Source organism: Raphanus sativus, chromosome 8 (assembly GCF_000801105.2).
Source record: "Raphanus sativus cultivar WK10039 chromosome 8, ASM80110v3, whole genome shotgun sequence".
Lineage (NCBI taxonomy): Eukaryota > Viridiplantae > Streptophyta > Magnoliopsida > Brassicales > Brassicaceae > Raphanus > Raphanus sativus.
The window spans coordinates 10,313,233-10,331,062 of NC_079518.1; the positions used below are offsets into that span (position 1 = coordinate 10,313,233).

General features: G+C 34.2%; 2 protein-coding genes and 1 long non-coding RNA gene across 3 annotated transcripts; 1 reads left to right on the plus strand and 2 right to left on the minus strand.

The window, feature by feature from the left end:
- Positions 1-5,726: 5,726 nt before the first annotated feature.
- LOC108819297 (serine/threonine-protein kinase Aurora-1) lies at positions 5,727-7,764 on the plus strand. Its single transcript, XM_018592306.2, has 9 exons — positions 5,727-5,865; positions 6,130-6,246; positions 6,332-6,478; positions 6,554-6,649; positions 6,729-6,824; positions 6,913-7,009; positions 7,096-7,213; positions 7,297-7,369; positions 7,467-7,764. The coding sequence occupies exons 1-9, from the start codon at positions 5,845-5,847 to the stop codon at positions 7,566-7,568; spliced, it is 867 nt and encodes a 288-aa protein (XP_018447808.1). The 5' UTR covers positions 5,727-5,844; the 3' UTR covers positions 7,569-7,764.
- A 124-nt stretch (positions 7,765-7,888) lies between these two features.
- On the minus strand, positions 7,889-8,699 carry LOC108819298 (uncharacterized). The gene is made up of 2 exons (XR_001944223.2): positions 8,324-8,699; positions 7,889-8,151 (listed from the first exon to the last, which is right to left on the minus strand). It is a non-coding gene; the product is annotated as an uncharacterized LOC108819298 (long non-coding RNA).
- A 347-nt stretch (positions 8,700-9,046) lies between these two features.
- On the minus strand, positions 9,047-9,861 carry LOC108819299 (uncharacterized). The gene is made up of 2 exons (XM_018592307.2): positions 9,191-9,861; positions 9,047-9,107 (listed from the first exon to the last, which is right to left on the minus strand). Exon 1 carries the CDS (start codon positions 9,841-9,843, stop codon positions 9,265-9,267), a length of 579 nt encoding a protein of 192 aa, XP_018447809.1. The 5' UTR covers positions 9,844-9,861; the 3' UTR covers positions 9,047-9,107; positions 9,191-9,264.
- Between the last annotated feature and the right edge of the window lie 7,969 nt (positions 9,862-17,830).

The window sequence follows — 17,830 nt, forward strand, 5'->3', positions numbered from 1 at the left end:
AATCTTTCATTACAGAGGTAAATATACATTTATACTCCTAGATTTAACTAATTTACACTTAGTATTTAGAGTAAGAGGTGGAGTTTTGAGAGTGAAGTTTAAAATTTTTAAAAAATTAAAAAATATAAAATGAATTTTTAAAAATAGTTTAAAAACTTATTTTCCAATTTCAAAATGAAAATTTTAAAAATTAAAATAACAATTGAAAAAATTGATTTAAAAAAAATCAAATTTGAAAACATATAATTCGAAAGTATAAAAATTCAAATTCGAAAACATAAATTCAAATTTATGAATGACCACAAAAGAGACATAATAATCTATACTTCTTTGTTTTTAAATAATATATTTTACATATATTAGATTTTAATAAAATATATGTATTTATCAATTTTTAATAGTTTTAGAGCAGTAATATTTTAATAATTATAATTAATCTTTTGAAATTATAAATTTATCACTATTAGTTAATAAAAGTGGCTAAAACATGAAATGTGTATTTATGTAGGATTATCTTTCTGAAACACCTAAAATGTTTTGTTATACTATATGTTTATTACACCTCCCAAACTAATTTAAATTGCTGGGTAATAGAATTTCAAACTTCACTTTATGTTTTACTAAAAAAGAAGTGAAAAGTTGAGTAATGAACAAAACCTAAAAACATTATTCTATAAATTGAGTAAGCGTTTTTTTTTGTTATTATCCATTTTCTATATTTTTTGTCAGCCTATCCATTTCCTATATATTCTATTAAAAAAAGAACATAACCTATTGATAAATATTATGTCAAACTAGACTTGAAATTTATTATCCGGGACCGAGGGATCTGAGATCCGCTCCGGATCCGTTTCAAAAATAGGATATTCGAGACGCCCAGATCCGAATCCGGATAGTAAAATCAAGGATCCGTCAAAATCGAATCAGGATATCTTAATTTTTGGATCCAGATACCCACATCCAGATACTTATTTATAAAATATATTAAATTTTAAAATTTTTATTAATGGTTATAGGGAATTTTCCAAAACTAACCTAAAATTTGATTTTAACCCCAAAGTTATACCCAAACTTGAATTAAATGCAAAACTAACTTAAAAGTCTTTTGAAATTACAGCGCAGCCCCTTGTGAGAAAAAAAATAGAAGCCATTTTTTACGAATATAACCCCAGTAAGTCGTCTGAGATGTTGGAAGTCATCTGGACGACTGAATTGTAAGTCATCTGGAACCATTTTATCTTAAAAATAATTTATAAATGTTGTAAAAAATATTTCGATGAGTGAAAAAATAAAATCATGTAATTATAAATAATTTTAAGTGATATAAATTAAGATATAATAAAATTGATTTGTTTTCAACATAGATGAGTGGAAGTAGTGAATCACGATATTCTTTGGTTTAGGGGTTTGGCAAACATATGTTGTAGTATTGTATGTATTCTTAGGGATAGATTTTGAAAAGCTGAAATGTTTTTTTTCAAAAAATAAATTTTACTTATATGTGTTTATTTCTGTCTATAGTAAACATTTTTCAAGTTTAATTTGATTTTATGAAGTGTTTAATTTGATAATTAAGCTTAGGCGTTATGTTTATGGTTTGGACGACTTATATTTCAGTCGTCTGGTGAATAATTTTATCCGGACGACTTATATTTCACTCGTCCACATCGTACCAAACCGATAATTTTACCAATGTATGTTTTAACCTAACCGGATCATTTACCGGACATAAAAAAACTATTTTCCATTGTTTCACAACTTTTCGAAACCCTAGTGCCGTTTCTCTCCAAGGGCGATTTCGAAGGCGATAAGACGAAAACCCTACCGTGATCGTGTTCCGCCGTTCTCTTCGCCGGTAGTCTCTCCGATTGCGACGAATCTCGTTTCTCCTTCATGTCGTACAGTATTTTCGTAGTTTTAGCTGACCATCCGCTTCCTTTTTTTTCTCCGATATGTTGTATTATTGTAAGTATTGTATATATTCTTAGGGTTAGATTTTGGAAAATTGAAATATATTTTTGAAAAATTAAATTTATCTATATGTGTTTATTCTAGTGTATATTAAACACTTTTTAAGTTTAATTTAATTTTCTGAAGTGTTCAGTTAGTTAATTAAGTTTAGGAGTTATGTTTAGGGGTTGGACGACTTACATGTAAGTGTTGAATAATTTAGACCAGACGACTTACAAGTAAGTCGTCCTAATATTCCCGCCTAAAATTTAAGAAATTTTTATTTCTCCGCTTAAATAATAAAAATCAGATGACTTACTTGTAAATCTTCTGGGCGACTTACTTGTAAGTCGTCTAGAAAGTCTTCTATTTTATTTTTTTGCTAGAAATATTTTAGTTTCCCGCTAAAATTATTAAAGTCTTCTGGACGACTTACAACGATGTTGTCTGAATCGAAAATATTTAACCTAATTGGATTTTTTGTTTCCCTATATAAAGAAAAATTTACAAATTCTCTCTCCTCCTCTCAAATGTCTACAACAAAATGTAATGTTCATCTTTCTAGAACTCTCCAACCTCTCTATAATCTCTTTGAATTTATAAACACTAAACTTTATATTAATTTATTGTTTTTGTTTCATGTATTTCTCACTAATTTATCTTGTTTTGCAGGTTTTTCATCACATGGTTCTCATCTTCCACTCATTTAAAGGTAGATCTATTAATTTTAGATATGTATTTTTGTATGTTTTATAAAGATAAATTTATCTAATCTTCCACCAAACATTATATGAATTTTTCAGTTTTGTTTCATGTTTTTCTCACTAATCTATCTTTTTTTTGCAGATTTTTAATCAGATGGTTCTCATCTTCCATTTGGATATGTATGTTATGTGTTCTATAAAAGTATATATATCTAATCTTTCAATCATTTTATGTGTGTTCTAAGGCATTTGAATGTTTTTTTATATGCAGATTTTTATATATGGGCTTGATATGTAGGTTTTTCAGATCTGATAGACTTCTGGGACGAATTACCTGTTAGTCGTCTGGACGACTTCCACGAAGTCGTCTGGACGACTTCCACGAAGTCGTCTGGAAGTTGTCTGGTCTTTCTGGAAGTTTTCTGACGTTGTCTTCTTTCATAGCAAGTGGAGTCCAAGCTTGTCTTTGTAAAGGAATGATCTATTATAGTTTTGTTTGAGGTCTATTTTGTGATTTGCATGTGTACTCCTTTAGTTGTGATTTTTTTATAAAATCAGTAATATTGTTTCCCAAAATGTAATATATGTGCTAACAATTTGTTTACACATTTACAAATCAATGATATAATAGACTTCAATAGCTTTTTCTCATATTTGGATCTCCCATATGTAATAATAAACTCCAATGGCCTTCTGCTCATCTTAATAAACAAGAATGTTGGTAGCCTCGTATTGATACAACATTTTAAGAAGCATTTTAACCATTCTTCCAACAAATCATCATTGGTGTCAAAGCATATTACATGTTTTACAAGTTTGTGTTCAAAAACTTAGTTAAATTTAGTAAAACTAAGGGAGAAACATATTTTGAAAATATGAGATTTACATATCTTGGAGTTATTTAACACTCTTAAAACTAAAAAAACTTAGTAAAATTCACAGAAGATCAAACATTATACAAATTTAAAAACTAACACATAAGATACTAAACCGCAAAACTTAATATTCTTGAAGTTACTTAACATGAATTAAGAAGAAAATGTTAAAAAGTATTTTTAGTTTGAGAGAAAATGAAAGTTTATTAAATATCGAGGCGGACGACTATAAACTAAGTCATCCAGACGACCAAAGCATAAGTCGTCTGGTCAACACAGAGGTTATTTTTGTAATTGACTTTCAAATGTGTTTTATGAGACGACTGAAATATAAGTCGTCTACTTTTGTTTTATTTAAAAAAAAATCTCCAAAAAACCTAGACGACTGAAAAATAAGTCGTCATAGGTTACATTTGCATTTGACTGGATTATTTTAGAAGTTTGACTTTCCTGGAAGACTTATATTTCAGTCGTCTGCAGAAAAATTGAAATATCAATATTTTTTTAAAACTCGACGACTTAAAATTAAGTCGTCATAGGTAAGTTTTGCAACTGAAAAATAAAATTTCAATATTTAATTGTATCCAGAAGACTTACAATTCAGTAGTCCGTTAGACGACTTACATGTAAGTCGTCCAGGATTTACGAGGTTTGACCAGAATCTTGGAATAAAATTCATGGACGACTTATATGTAAGTCGTCGGCCGGACGACTGAATTGTAAGTCGTCTGGAGGAAAATAAATTTTGAAGTTTTATTTTTCAATTGTAAAACTAACCTACAACGACTTACATGTAAGTCATCGGATTTCAATAAAATATTGATATTTTAATTTTCCACCACACGACTGAAAAATAAGTCGTCCTGAAAAATCAAAATTCTGATAAAATCCAGTCAAATGCAAAACTAACCTATGACGACTTATATTTCAGTCGTCTAGGTTCTTTAGAGATTTTTTCGTAATTAAACAAAAGCGGACGACTTATATTTCAGTCGTCTCAGAAAAAATATTTCAAAGTCAATTGCAAAAATAAGCTTTGTATTGACCAGACGACTTCCAGTTAAGTCGTCTACAGCCAGACGACTTACCTATAGACGACTTACCTGTAGCCAGATCTGGAAAAAAATCTCGATTTTATAGTTTTAACCAGTGAGATAATTTGTTTAGCACACAGATGTTTTCTCCAAGCATCCTGAATCTCAAACAAAAGTGATCCACCAAGAATCGTAAGTTTCAATGGCTCTTTGAACCATAAAAATATTTAGAATCAAAATCTTGAGTTTTTGGATGAATATGGAGAGAAATTGAAAGAAATGTTGTTTTTAGTTCATAAGAATTGAGAAAGAAGAAGTGTAAATCGATTTTAGGTGCGTTAAGAACTTCAAATTGGTTGTTCACGGTGGTTGGTGTAGTGAAGGTAATGACAATCTTGTAAATATTTGAAGATGGTGAGGTTGAGAGTGTAAAAATGCTATTTTCAAAAAAAAATGATGGCATTTTCGTGAATAACCTAAACTTGTGGGGTGGATAGGACAAAAAATCAAAAAAAAGTAGGTTAGTTTTGTGTTTGACTTTGAGTTGTGAGTCAATTTTGCAAAAACCCATAATTATATTTAATATATTATATGTATTTATAAAACTAGTTTATACTATATTTTAATTTTAAAATATCACATTCATATTTATATTTATAAATCTTGTATAAATATATAATTTATGTATTATTCTAGAATTTTCATATTTTAAAGAATTTATTTTTATTTTACTAATTATTTTTACGAATCTGGATCCATATACTAAATTCACGGATCCGACAAATCCGGATCCGGACCAACTCTATGTACAACTATATATTTCATTTATGAAGGGATTATCAAATTAAATTAATATTAAATAAAACTATAATTACAAAAAACTCAAATCTAAAAATTAATTTTTTCAAAAAAAATTACAACAAAAAATATATCTGTCCACATTATATATCTGTCAAAAAAAAATATCTGTCCACATTATATTTTAGAATAAAATATGGAGTGACATTGGAGATGACGAGATGTCTTAAATGTTTGTTAGTAAATAAACAGATAAAACTGGAAATGTAGAAATCAAACTGCACTGAACCGAACCAAACTAGTCCCTCTTTTAAAAATTTCGAAACCGGTTTCTGACAAGTGGCAACTCCTAAAAATTCGACCGTTACGTATTTTCCCTTTATTATAGAAAAGGGTCTCTCTCTCTCTCTCTCTCTCTGTTTTCATCTCAAATCCCTTTCAATTTGATCTCTCCTCCGCCCGCTCTCTCTCTCTCTCTCTTCCATGGCGATCGCTTCGGAGAAGGTACGATTTGTTTCACCTTATGATCCCTTCGTATCATTAGCTTCCTTTGGTCTTTTAGATTTGCGTTTGCGATTAGATCTGGGATTATCGTCGCGTTGCTTGATTCTGCGTTAGATTTGAATATGAGCGAGTAATTAGGGTTCGAAATTTTGTGAATTTGAAGAATCGATTCATACTTTGGTCTTACGGAAACGTGTTTTTCTTTAGAAGTTTGCTCAAGATTTGTTTTTTTTTTCTTGTCTCATTCTGTTTGGTTGTCATCAGGAGGCTTCAGATGTTTCTGCAGTAGCACAGAAGAGATGGAATCTGAATGATTTCGACATTGGAAAGCCTCTTGGAAGAGGCAAGTTTGGCCACGTTTATCTTGCTCGAGAGAAGCGGGTTAGTTTCATGTCCCCTTTTGTTGTTGAATCCAAACATAAACATTTGTTTTAGATCTCTTTTACATTGTTTTTTTCTTTCACAGAGCAACCACATTGTCGCCCTTAAGGTTCTTTTCAAGACACAGCTTCAACAATCTCAAGTTGAGCATCAGTTAAGGAGAGAAGTTGAGATTCAGTCTCATCTTCGTAACCCCAATATACTCCGCCTCTATGGTTACTTCTATGATCAGGTAAATAGTTTGTTGTTGACAAGATCCTCCACCCTTTTTTTGAGCATAACACAATTCATTGGCTTGTGGTTGCAGAAAAGGGTTTATTTGATACTTGAGTATGCTGCTAGAGGCGAGCTTTACAAGGAGCTTCAGAAATGCAAATACTTTAGCGAGAGACGAGCTGCTACTGTTAAGTCCCTTCCTTCAAATAGTCAAGTCAGTTTGTTGGTGAAAAACTGACATCTTTATATGTTTACTTTTGATATAGTATGTTGCCTCGTTGGCGAGGGCTCTCATCTATTGCCATGGCAAGCATGTGATACACAGAGATATCAAACCAGAAAACCTGTTAATCGGTGCTCAGGTTAGTCAAGTTTTTTTCACCGTTTTTGCATTGGCATTTGATCTGAAACCAGCTTTATAATAATGTTCATGGACTTTTTAAATATCAGGGTGAGCTCAAGATTGCAGACTTTGGTTGGTCAGTGCACACATTTAACCGCAGAAGGACAATGTGTGGCACGCTCGATTACCTTCCTCCTGAGATGGGTAAAGTTGAAGACTTGGCTTCAACGTTTGTTCTGCGATATATGAATTCATTTTAACAGTGACCAATGGATTCTTTTTTGTAACAGTTGAAAGCGTAGAACATGATGCAAGTGTAGATATCTGGAGCCTAGGGATTCTCTGTTACGAGTTCCTTTATGGAGTGCCTCCTTTTGAAGCCATGGAGCACTCTGACACATACAGAAGGTTTGTAATGTTTCTCGTAGAGGGGTTTGTTTGTTTGTTGTTGTTCTTGGTGATTTTTTTAACACAAATTATCTATACAATAGGATTGTGCAAGTCGACCTCAAGTTCCCTCCTAAACCGATTGTGTCTGCATCTGCAAAGGATCTAATTAGCCAGGTTTTTATATACCTTCTCTATCTTATACATGTTGATGGAAGATTGATGATTGAATCTGAAATCTTACGTTTTCTCTTCTTAACTCAATCTTGTATAGATGCTTGTCAAGGAGTCTGCACAACGTCTGCCATTGCACAAACTTCTCGAGCACCCGTGGATTGTGCAGAACGCTGATCCTTCTGGAATCTACAGAGGTTGAAAACGAAACAGCTTTGTGACGTCTCTGTTCTAACGCTTCTGTTCTTGGCAATCTCGAGCCAAACTGTATTTTTTTTTTCAAATCACCATTGTGTAGGTGTAAGAATCTTCCATCTTCTTTTCCTAATTCATGTTTCAATACGTGTATCCTAAGCAAATTCATTTGTGTTATTATTATCAATTGATATTCTTCATCATATATGTTTCTATGAAAATTAAAAGCAAAAGCATGAGTTGGTGGTCTACTTTCATGAAAAGGAAAGTACAAGAAGAGCATAAACTCTCGGCTTCTCTTCCCAATCTATAAGAGACAAAACATGACTTCAAGAAGTGTTGTATCTTCAGCAAAAATGTTCACTAAAACAATCATGATGTCTTCTTACCTACATGATGCAATAATCTCAATATGGTCAAAAATTACAATTGAAGAGATAAAACTTTGCCAAAACTTTTTTGGCATTAACCTCTAGCCTTGGTGGTTCCAGTAGGAGGGTTAATGAAGCTGGGCTAGTTCGTGGATGACAGCTTCCGTGCCCACACTCTGTCTATATAATCACAACTTTGTTCTGTCTTTCCATTATTCGCTGCAAGAAAGGAAACAAAGAGTAAAGCTTTGAGAGTCAATGATCTAATGGCATAGGTGAAGAGAAACTCACGTTGAAAGGAAAGGTGTGCTTCTATTAACAAAATCAGAGATGAAGCTAGTATATAAATATTTTATATACTTTTATTCATATATATGTGTTGTAACCCTACCAATCAATGTTTTAGCTTTGACGTTTTCCTTCCCCGGACTCCCGGTCTGGGTGCAACATAGCGCCACATTGCACCATGAACTGCTCTTTGGGAAAGGAGAGTACAGTAAACGTTGTCAGATGCATTGGCTGGAATAGCTTGAATCATGTAAGCATGGAATAAATCTTGCTGCAATAGGTTACTTTTATTGAGACTGATTCATAAATTGTCAGACTCATTTATATGTAAGTCGATTTATAACAAGGCGATCAGATGCAAATTTCAACATCATTTGGCTGATTTTTTTTGTCGTTTAAGCCCAAACATACTGAAAAATATATTATTATTATTATCATAACAAACAATAAACTGAAACTCAATGCATTTGAATTTTTTCTCCATGAAGGCTGATTACTATACCTCTACAACTAAGAGAAACCCCATTGCTTTGGAAGCGCTCCAAGGAGTTAAAGGACCAATGAAGAAAAATGTATCTATAACGTAATATGTAAACAACAAACGTATGTATTAGATGGTCCCAAAAAACGTCAATTGATCAGTAATAAATCATGTATGTTTTAAGGCAGTGATTGGAACTTTAATAGTAACTTTTAACGTTGACAGTCATTAGGTCATCTATCATAGACTCATAGTTTAAATATTTCATGAACATATGTAAATATATTTTCATTTATTTATCTTACTAATAAACGATATATTATATTCAGATATATGCTCCATTATTTATACACACAAAGAGCTATCTCGAAGATTGATTCCTCCTGCTGTTTCATCCAAGCTGATCCTAAACACGATCATCGATTACAAGAAAAAAAAACGTAAAACTAGAACTTATTAGAAAGTTAAAAACGAGACTACGAAACATACCTATTTTTAATTTTATTTAAAAACTGCTATGATATATTGGGTGTAATGAAAGTGACGCTGATGAATCAAATGTTCTAAACCTCCTGAGCCATCATCCACTTCTGCAACCTAAGCTGTCTATGAAACCTCTGTATAAACTCCTCCGCGGCTCTGTCCACGTGGCAGCTATCCATGGTTCCCGTGCTGCTAGCTACGTCAGGAAACACGGCCGCCGCCACGTGTCTGACCTTGGGGAGCGTGTTGTACCTGATATACGCGTGGCGTTGGCGTTTGTTGATAAGCGGTTTGCGTCTTCCGTTGCTGACGTGGCAGCCGGTGGTGGCCGAGGCGTAGGAACGTCTCGGTGGGGTGCTGCTGCAGCTGAACTCGTAGTCAAGCTGGATGGGGACAGGCGAGATGAAGGAGGATCGTACGTCGTCGTGGTCGGAGGGACGGCACGTGATGCGGGAGTGGGAAGTTGATACGGCGTCGTTCAGAGACTTGCGTAGGGTCTTGCCATGTTTTGCGAGTAGGTGTGGATCGAGAGTTGTGAGGAGTTTGTGACGTGAGGCGTCTGAGACCTTCTGGATGGTTAAGAGGATTAGTTTCGCAAGGCTTGAGAGCTTCTTCGTCGTGACTGTTGAACAAACCTCCATCTCGTCGTGTGTTTGCATATGAGAAAGAGAGGTTTAGCTTATGGTTTGAGGGGTGGGATTTAAAGAAACTAAAGTGGGATTAATGAAGATACTTAATTATGATGGTCTTTACATAACGGAAACATTTTATTTATTACGCATTAGGAGTTTTGTTATAAATTTGTTTCAATATAGCAAAAAGAAGTCAATGGGTCCGATATGAAAAAAAAAAATTATGTAACTTAAAATGTAAAAAAAAATTTAACGAGATAAATTTATGTAATCTTGAGAAATGAGAACATTATTGTAGTTTCAAGCTATCTAGGAATGAAATTTCATATAATTCTTTATAGACTGTGGTTATAATATTATGGTTGATAGCACTGGTTTTATTAATAGAACAAAAACTGTTGAGGGGTTTTCAGAAAACACTGAACTCATTTCTTACATCAAAATATTATTTTGTCCGGATTTTTAAATTTAAGAATTTTTATGGTAAAGACTTATAATGGATGCCAAAAGATTTCTCATGAATTTTTGTTAAAGATATAAAAATACATCCAACGAAAATTACGAATGAGATAGTTAGATATAAAAATAGAAACATATGGAATTGATCTGAAATTATTACTAAAATATAAATGTCTAAATTTGTAAACTATCATTTCTAAATAGCGTAATTAATGTGTCGTATAAATCTAGCATGTTGGATTACATCCAAAAGAAAATATCTAACATGTTGGACAACTGGAGCAGATATCTGGTAAATACAGATACATAAGATCTAACCATCAACAAAAGCGAAGCGATTACTTTAGAATATAAATTCACATTAAAGCAAAACAATATTAAAATAGTGTAATGATAACAGCTGCATTATACAAATTTATTTGAGCCGTGTCTGTCTTTATGGATTTCAATAGTTTGCTATCTTTCTTTTCCTATATGTCTTTTGTCACTTTAGTTAAAACTTCTTTCTCACGTCGTAAAATAGAGGAGAGCTATATTAAACTAAGTTTCTTCTTTATGGTAATGTAATTAGATTAGTCTCTCTAAGTTGTTCGCATATGCAAAAGTGTAATACGGGTAGGTATCCATTGGTCATATTTTGTTTAATTTTAAATCGGAAAAGTTGATTTTGATTGCTTTGTCGAAAGAGTTAAAATCTTATCGGGTAAGCTAAATAATTAGTATTCTTTGTGGAAAGAAAATCGTGAACTCAGTTACAAAAGAAAAAGAAAATCGTGAACTGTTTTCTTTCAATTTGGATGGACGTCTCTGGCTCCCAAGTTTCATATGTTACTTCTACCGCCGACACTGTTTTATATTATTAATATAGAATTTTAGGATATTTAGTTCGGGAATTTCATAAATTTTAGTTAACAAATTTAGTGGTAATATAACTAACGATTTATTCTGGATTGTGGATAGGCAAAATTATGAATTTGCTTACATTGTATTGTAATTTCAAAAGTTTAGTAAAAATAAATGGTTTCAGGTGAAAATGCAATAACCATAACAAACTTATATCGAGTCTAAGAGTTTGGTTTTACATAAAAAAAAATAGATGAAATAATGAATCGTGGAAGCTTATTTTTCCAAGAACGAAGGATAATCTTTGTTAACAGATGAATCGTGATGACACTTTTACCAGACTGAATGTGTTAATTATGTAAATAGTAATTTTGTTGACTCTTTTTTGTTGTCAACTAAAATTTATTGACTACGAAATGTTTGAGTACACATTTTCATATAAAAAAAATTGGATAACAGTTAAAACTAAACCATTGATCTATTGACTGAATTGCTGACCGAGCAAGAACATGCGCACACTTGTTAGCTTCACGTTCGTTGTATTCAAATTTGACGCAGAAAACATATGTGACCAGTGTATGTATGATTGTATCTATGTAATGTTGTAATCTTGGATTCCTTCTGTTACTGAGCATTCAGTGTCTTATCATCCCCTTCGAAGATCACATGTCGGTATCCTAATGACCAATCCGCTTGCATACTCAAAATTAAAGCTGAACATTCAGATTCAATTACTGTGGTTCGTTCCTGAAACCGTCCCATTCCCGCATTCAAAAACATACCATGACTATCTCTCTGATAGTCCACCCCATGCCTGAATCACAGGAACCCTGAAAATGAGAGGCATCATAATTACATTTTGTCCATGAAAACGGGGGTTTCTGCCATCCATTAGATGCACCTCTGTTGTATTGTTCTGAGAAGTTTGATCAGCAACTGATATGGGTAGGTTTTCCAACCATTATTTGAGTTCCTCTTTTGCCTTCATCATTGTAACGTAAAGTTGAACATGTTACTCAAATTTTTTGTTTTCTTTTGACTTTACGATTAAATTACTTGTTTAGATTCCAGTACTATGTAACTGAATATCAAAATGCTACTATCATCACATTTTATATAAGGGACCCTTTTATATAATAACGAGATAATTATTACGCCTGGAAGAAGTGTCAATGAGCTGGAGGCATAAAAACCACATTATCCGACCTAAAATTAGGCCTAAATATTGTAAAATTTTCAGGCATTTTGTTGAGCAATGAGTGCTTAATAATTTGGACATGAATTGTCATCATTAGTTATAACAAATTCTCCTTTCCGTTTCCTTGACTAAAGTAAGTCTATACAGGGATATAAACAGTGGCGGAGCCAACCACATTTTTCACTGGAATCATTTTGATTTCCTAGATATAGGGACTACATAAGCTAACTTTGTAGTGTTTCATTGATTTGTTCATGTATTTTTTTTTTCTTAGAATTCACCTGGGTCACATGACACCCCTCCCCCCCCCCCCCCCCCCCACCTACCGTAATGGTAGCTCCGCTACTGGATATAAAAATGTGTAAAAGAGTCCTCCTGCACGGAAAGAAAAACAAAGTAAGATAACACTTTTTACATTTTCCAATTTGACACCTTCTCAAACAAGGCTTAAGAATATATATCGATATATGTATGTAAGTTGATCAAAAAAAAGATATATGTATGTATATTTACGAGATGAATGATATTTACTTTACTATATTTATTTGCATCATGCTTATTGGAAGATAATACGATTTAGCTTCTGTGAGCGATAGAAAATGTGTATATCTCATTTGTTATCCATATTGGTTGAACATAAAAATTTGCTACTATATTTAATTATTTTGTCTCTTTAGCAGACCGACAATTGTCGACCCTCACTTTTTGTCCTTGTTCGTAGAATTTCGTATTTCATATAAAAACTTTGTTCATGTATGATTTAACCTTTTGTAGTTGTACTAACTCTAGTACGTTTGTGTTGCTTCATAATGGCTTTAGTAAATCCATTTAGCCCTTGTGCCAATAAACTACGATTTAGCCTTTTATGTATGTTTTTGCTTCTAGTTTTTCTTTTTTTGATCAAGTTCTTGCTTCTAGTTAATTCCAACTCTGGTACGGTTGTCTTTCAAATAAGTTGACCGTGTGTAGCTAAAATTTAGTGATCCATTTCCCTCTTTCTTTATTGGTTTCGCAATGGTTCAATATAACATCAGTAGAGTTAGGTGTGCTCACCCTTCCGTAAGCCACTACGAAAATTAAGCTTATTTGGTTCAAATTTTAAGAGTCAAACTTATTTGGGAATTAAGCTAAAAGATAATTAATCTAATTTTAAGAGTTTGGTATGAGATCTAGATATTCATATTTCACATGTACACCGGATAATACGCAAGTATATTGAATTTATTCAGTGATCCGAAAGCACTTCCGGTGGCTAACGTTATCCTTTTATATCAATATATATACTATACTAAAAGGTAAATAAGCTTCATAGATAGAGTGTCCACGTCACTCATTTAATTCCAACCAATGAGAGGCCAGCAAACCTCCACGTCGAGCTCGCATCCCCTCTGATGGGCTTGAACCGAAATTCCGTCTGGGCTTCGACGTTGCTTTGTTTGTCCCAGCCTGTTTGTCCCAGCCTGTTAACCATGCTCACATCACTTTCTTGCGTAAACCCTAAGGGCCGCGTGCTCTCTCCAATCTCGAGTCCTGTTCATCTTCCTCTTCCTTCCGTTTCAGAGGCAATCGGCTGTGAAATCAATTTCTCCCCACCTCTTCTCACTCTTTAATCCTCCATTAACCCCATTAATGGGGTCCGTTGGCTGCCTCCTTCGGATCCTCTATAAACCCTCCACTTCGATTTACATCCAAATTGATTTTCCTCTCTCCAAATTCAATCGCGATGAAGACAACCGGTTCAATCGACTCTGTGAACTGAGAAGCCTGTAATTTGATTTTGAAGTAACTCACTTCTAAAAGGGTCTCCACTAATTTGATTTTGAAGTCATAATTTCTCTGCGAGATTTCCTTACGAATATAGGTTGAAAAGTTGATTCCGTACAGTTAGTGTTTGATATGTCTAGAAACAATAATCTATTTTGTTTTGTTTGTATGTTCCAGATAAAAAGCAGAGAATTTTTCAAAGAAAGGTTCACGAGTTAAAGGCTTAAAGGAGGTAAGAAACCGAAGCTAAACTCATAGCGTCTATTCTGATTCTCTGTGGCCATTGATTTATTGAGTTGATAGGATGGAATTGCTTCTGATTCCTTGAGTGATGAGACACCCACGTCAGGTTTTTAAAAACTGTGTTGGTTCAAAAGTTCATTCTGCAGATCAAAAGATCATTTGGATGGCTCAGCATCAAGCACTGATACTTCACATGTACTCACTCCATCTCTCTCTTTTGATTTAACTCCAAGCTATTCTTACCTGAATAATTATTTTACAGAAAGTAAAATACGATGGTGTACAGGGAACAAGAGGAAATGTTGAGCTTGGAGCTTCAGGGACATGGCCTTCCCTCACCCACTTCCTCCTTTTTCAGTATATGTTACTAAACAAGTTTCATGGCCTGTAGTTATGGCCTTTAATTCAATCATAACATTTGTCCTTAATTCTCATTACTGTTTTGCATCACTATACTTACAGATCCGCAATACAGCCGTTTCTGCTATTTAACAATCCCGTCATGTTAGTAGTTTGTGAAACGAATCCTCTATCATCTACATGATTTCTTGTGACTCTTCATTTACTTTGTGTCGAGATCTCAGAGCCCCATGTACTGTTTTTATTGCTTCTACTCTAAAGAATCTTGGTAACCATCAATCACATGATCTCTCTTCTTCTCTTTCAGGTTAAATGCTACATGACTCAGCTATTAAAGGGCTTGATCATTATCCCACTAATCATGTACTTCATGGCTATTAAAAAAATCCCTAGACTCTTCTCATAAACGGACAAGATGGCGGATTTTAGAATCTCCTCATAACATCGTCATTTTACAACTCATGTTGAAACGCTGTGGCATCGACCTCCTGAGCTCTTATTTTGAGCTTCTCATTACAGTGTTGGGATTGACTTCGAGAGCACAAGCAGCATAATAGGTGCAATATACGCACTTTCCAGTATAAACAAGGTAAACTATTACATTCCAATCGTTTTTTTCTTAAACTGTTACATTCCAATTGATTTTTCCTACGAGAAAAGTAAAATCTCGGGCTCTCTGTATATTCTAATGTTAGACATGCCAGCAGAGACATTCAATTCCAGATTCTATTATTTTGTTTCTGAACAGTGTTTTTCCCAATGGAGTCAATTTCTATAGACACGTCAACTAATGCTCTGAAGAGCAAGGTACATACTTGGATTAGGATTTTGACAACTTCCTCTGTAAAATGTTGGTATGTTACTCTAATTGTTTCAGGTAATTTAATCTCTTCCACCGTGAAACAATATTTAACGTTAGACCACTGGCTTCTGATCCATTTTCTCTTCAAGATATACCCAGTTCTGAAAACTTCAAAAATTAAGCTACAGACGAAAAGCAAGCTGCACAATTCTAGCAGGTCCTTCTCTGGGAAGTCATCTTCAGGTACATATATATCTTTGGCTTAGTTTCTTGAGGGTTTTGGCAGAGTCCCGAAATCAATATGAAATTTTTTGCAGAGAACGTGTTGAATTTCATAAAAAAGTCTTACAAGGCAAACGTGACTTTTGCCTTACCAGATCATTCTCTTAGACAAATGCAAACAGTTATGTGTATGTATATGTGTATGTGTGTGCTCAGTTTTTTGATATGGACATGGCTAGGTTAACCAGCATTCAAGCTTCTGAAGCTGCGCAAATTTCAGTAGACTTATCTTTCATCCAATTAGTATTAATAGTAATTTCCTTTCTGTGTTTAGTTTTCTAAGACACTGTGTGTTTGATTGCATGGTGTTGGTGTCAGTACTCCTGTGTATAGTGAACTGGCCCAGTTTGTGCTGACATTTTTCGGAAGACCTTCACTTTTCAGCTTAAGCCAGGAGTGTTAACTTCACTTCCAAGCATCAAACCTTCACCATCTCCCGTTTTTTTACTGAGTGTCAGCGTGCACCACTCCAAGACTTTTTGGCAATGTGAGTCCCTAAAACTGGGATTAGATATGATGTTTAGAAAGTAATTTATTCATCTTAATTGATACGTTGTGAACAGGGAGCTCAACATGGTTCTGATGATCGGGATTCCTGTCCAGAATCTAATAGCATCTAAGGTCTCTGCCGGTACCAGTAGCAAAGACTGATGGTGTGGCAGCAGCACTTGGTGAAAATACAAATGCCAACCATCAAACTTTCTCATTTGCTGCTGTACCAGAAGGAGGGCTTTCAGCACCAAACCATCAGATTGTTGAACCATCAGAAGGAGGGCTTCGACGTTGCTTTGTTTGTCCCAGCCTGTTTGTCCCAGCCTGTTAACCATGCTCACATCACTTTCTTGCGTAAACCCTAAGGGCCGCGTGCTCTCTCCAATCTCGAGTCCTGTTCATCTTCCTCTTCCTTCCGTTTCAGAGGCAATCGGCTGTGAAATCAATTTCTCCCCACCTCTTCTCACTCTTTAATCCTCCATTAACCCCATTAATGGGGTCCGTTGGCTGCCTCCTTCGGATCCTCTATAAACCCTCCACTTCGATTTACATCCAAATTGATTTTCCTCTCTCCAAATTCAATCGCGATGAAGACAACCGGTTCAATCGACTCTGTGAACTGAGAAGCCTGTAATTTGATTTTGAAGTAACTCACTTCTAAAAGGGTCTCCACTAATTTGATTTTGAAGTCATAATTTCTCTGCGAGATTTCCTTACGAATATAGGTTGAAAAGTTGATTCCGTACAGTTAGTGTTTGATATGTCTAGAAACAATAATCTATTTTGTTTTGTTTGTATGTTCCAGATAAAAAGCAGAGAATTTTTCAAAGAAAGGTTCACGAGTTAAAGGCTTAAAGGAGGTAAGAAACCGAAGCTAAACTCATAGCGTCTATTCTGATTCTCTGTGGCCATTGATTTATTGAGTTGATAGGATGGAATTGCTTCTGATTCCTTGAGTGATGAGACACCCACGTCAGGTTTTAAAAACTGTGTTGGTTCAAAAGTTCATTCTGCAGATCAAAAGATCATTTGGATGGCTCAGCATCAAGCACTGATACTTCACATGTACTCACTCCATCTCTCTCTTTTGATTTAACTCCAAGCTATTCTTACCTGAATAATTATTTTACAGAAAGTAAAATACGATGGTGTACAGGGAACAAGAGGAAATGTTGAGCTTGGAGCTTCAGGGACATGGCCTTCCCTCACCCACTTCCTCCTTTTTCAGTATATGTTACTAAACAAGTTTCATGGCCTGTAGTTATGGCCTTTAATTCAATCATAATATTTGTCCTTAATTCTCATTACTGTTTTGCATCACTATACTTACAGATCCGCAATACAGCCGTTTCTGCTATTTAACAATCCCGTCATGTTAGTAGTTTGTGAAACGAATCCTCTATCATCTACATGATTTCTTGTGACTCTTCATTTACTTTGTGTCGAGATCTCAGAGCCCCATGTACTGTTTTTATTGCTTCTACTCTAAAGAATCTTGGTAACCATCAATCACATGATCTCTCTTCTTCTCTTTCAGGTTAAATGCTACATGACTCAGCTATTAAAGGGCT

Bases quoted from the DNA above. Each gene is read 5' to 3' on its own strand.
- LOC108819299 (XM_018592307.2), bottom strand. From the start codon at position 9,843: ATGCAAACACACGACGAGATGGAGGTTTGTTCAACAGTCACGACGAAG.
- LOC108819297 (XM_018592306.2), top strand. From the start codon at position 5,845: ATGGCGATCGCTTCGGAGAAG. The intron at 6,650-6,728 runs GTTAAGTCCCTT...CTTTTGATATAG, and splicing joins GCGAGAGACGAGCTGCTACT to TATGTTGCCTCGTTGGCGAG. The intron at 7,370-7,466 runs GTTTTTATATAC...AATCTTGTATAG, and splicing joins CAAAGGATCTAATTAGCCAG to ATGCTTGTCAAGGAGTCTGC.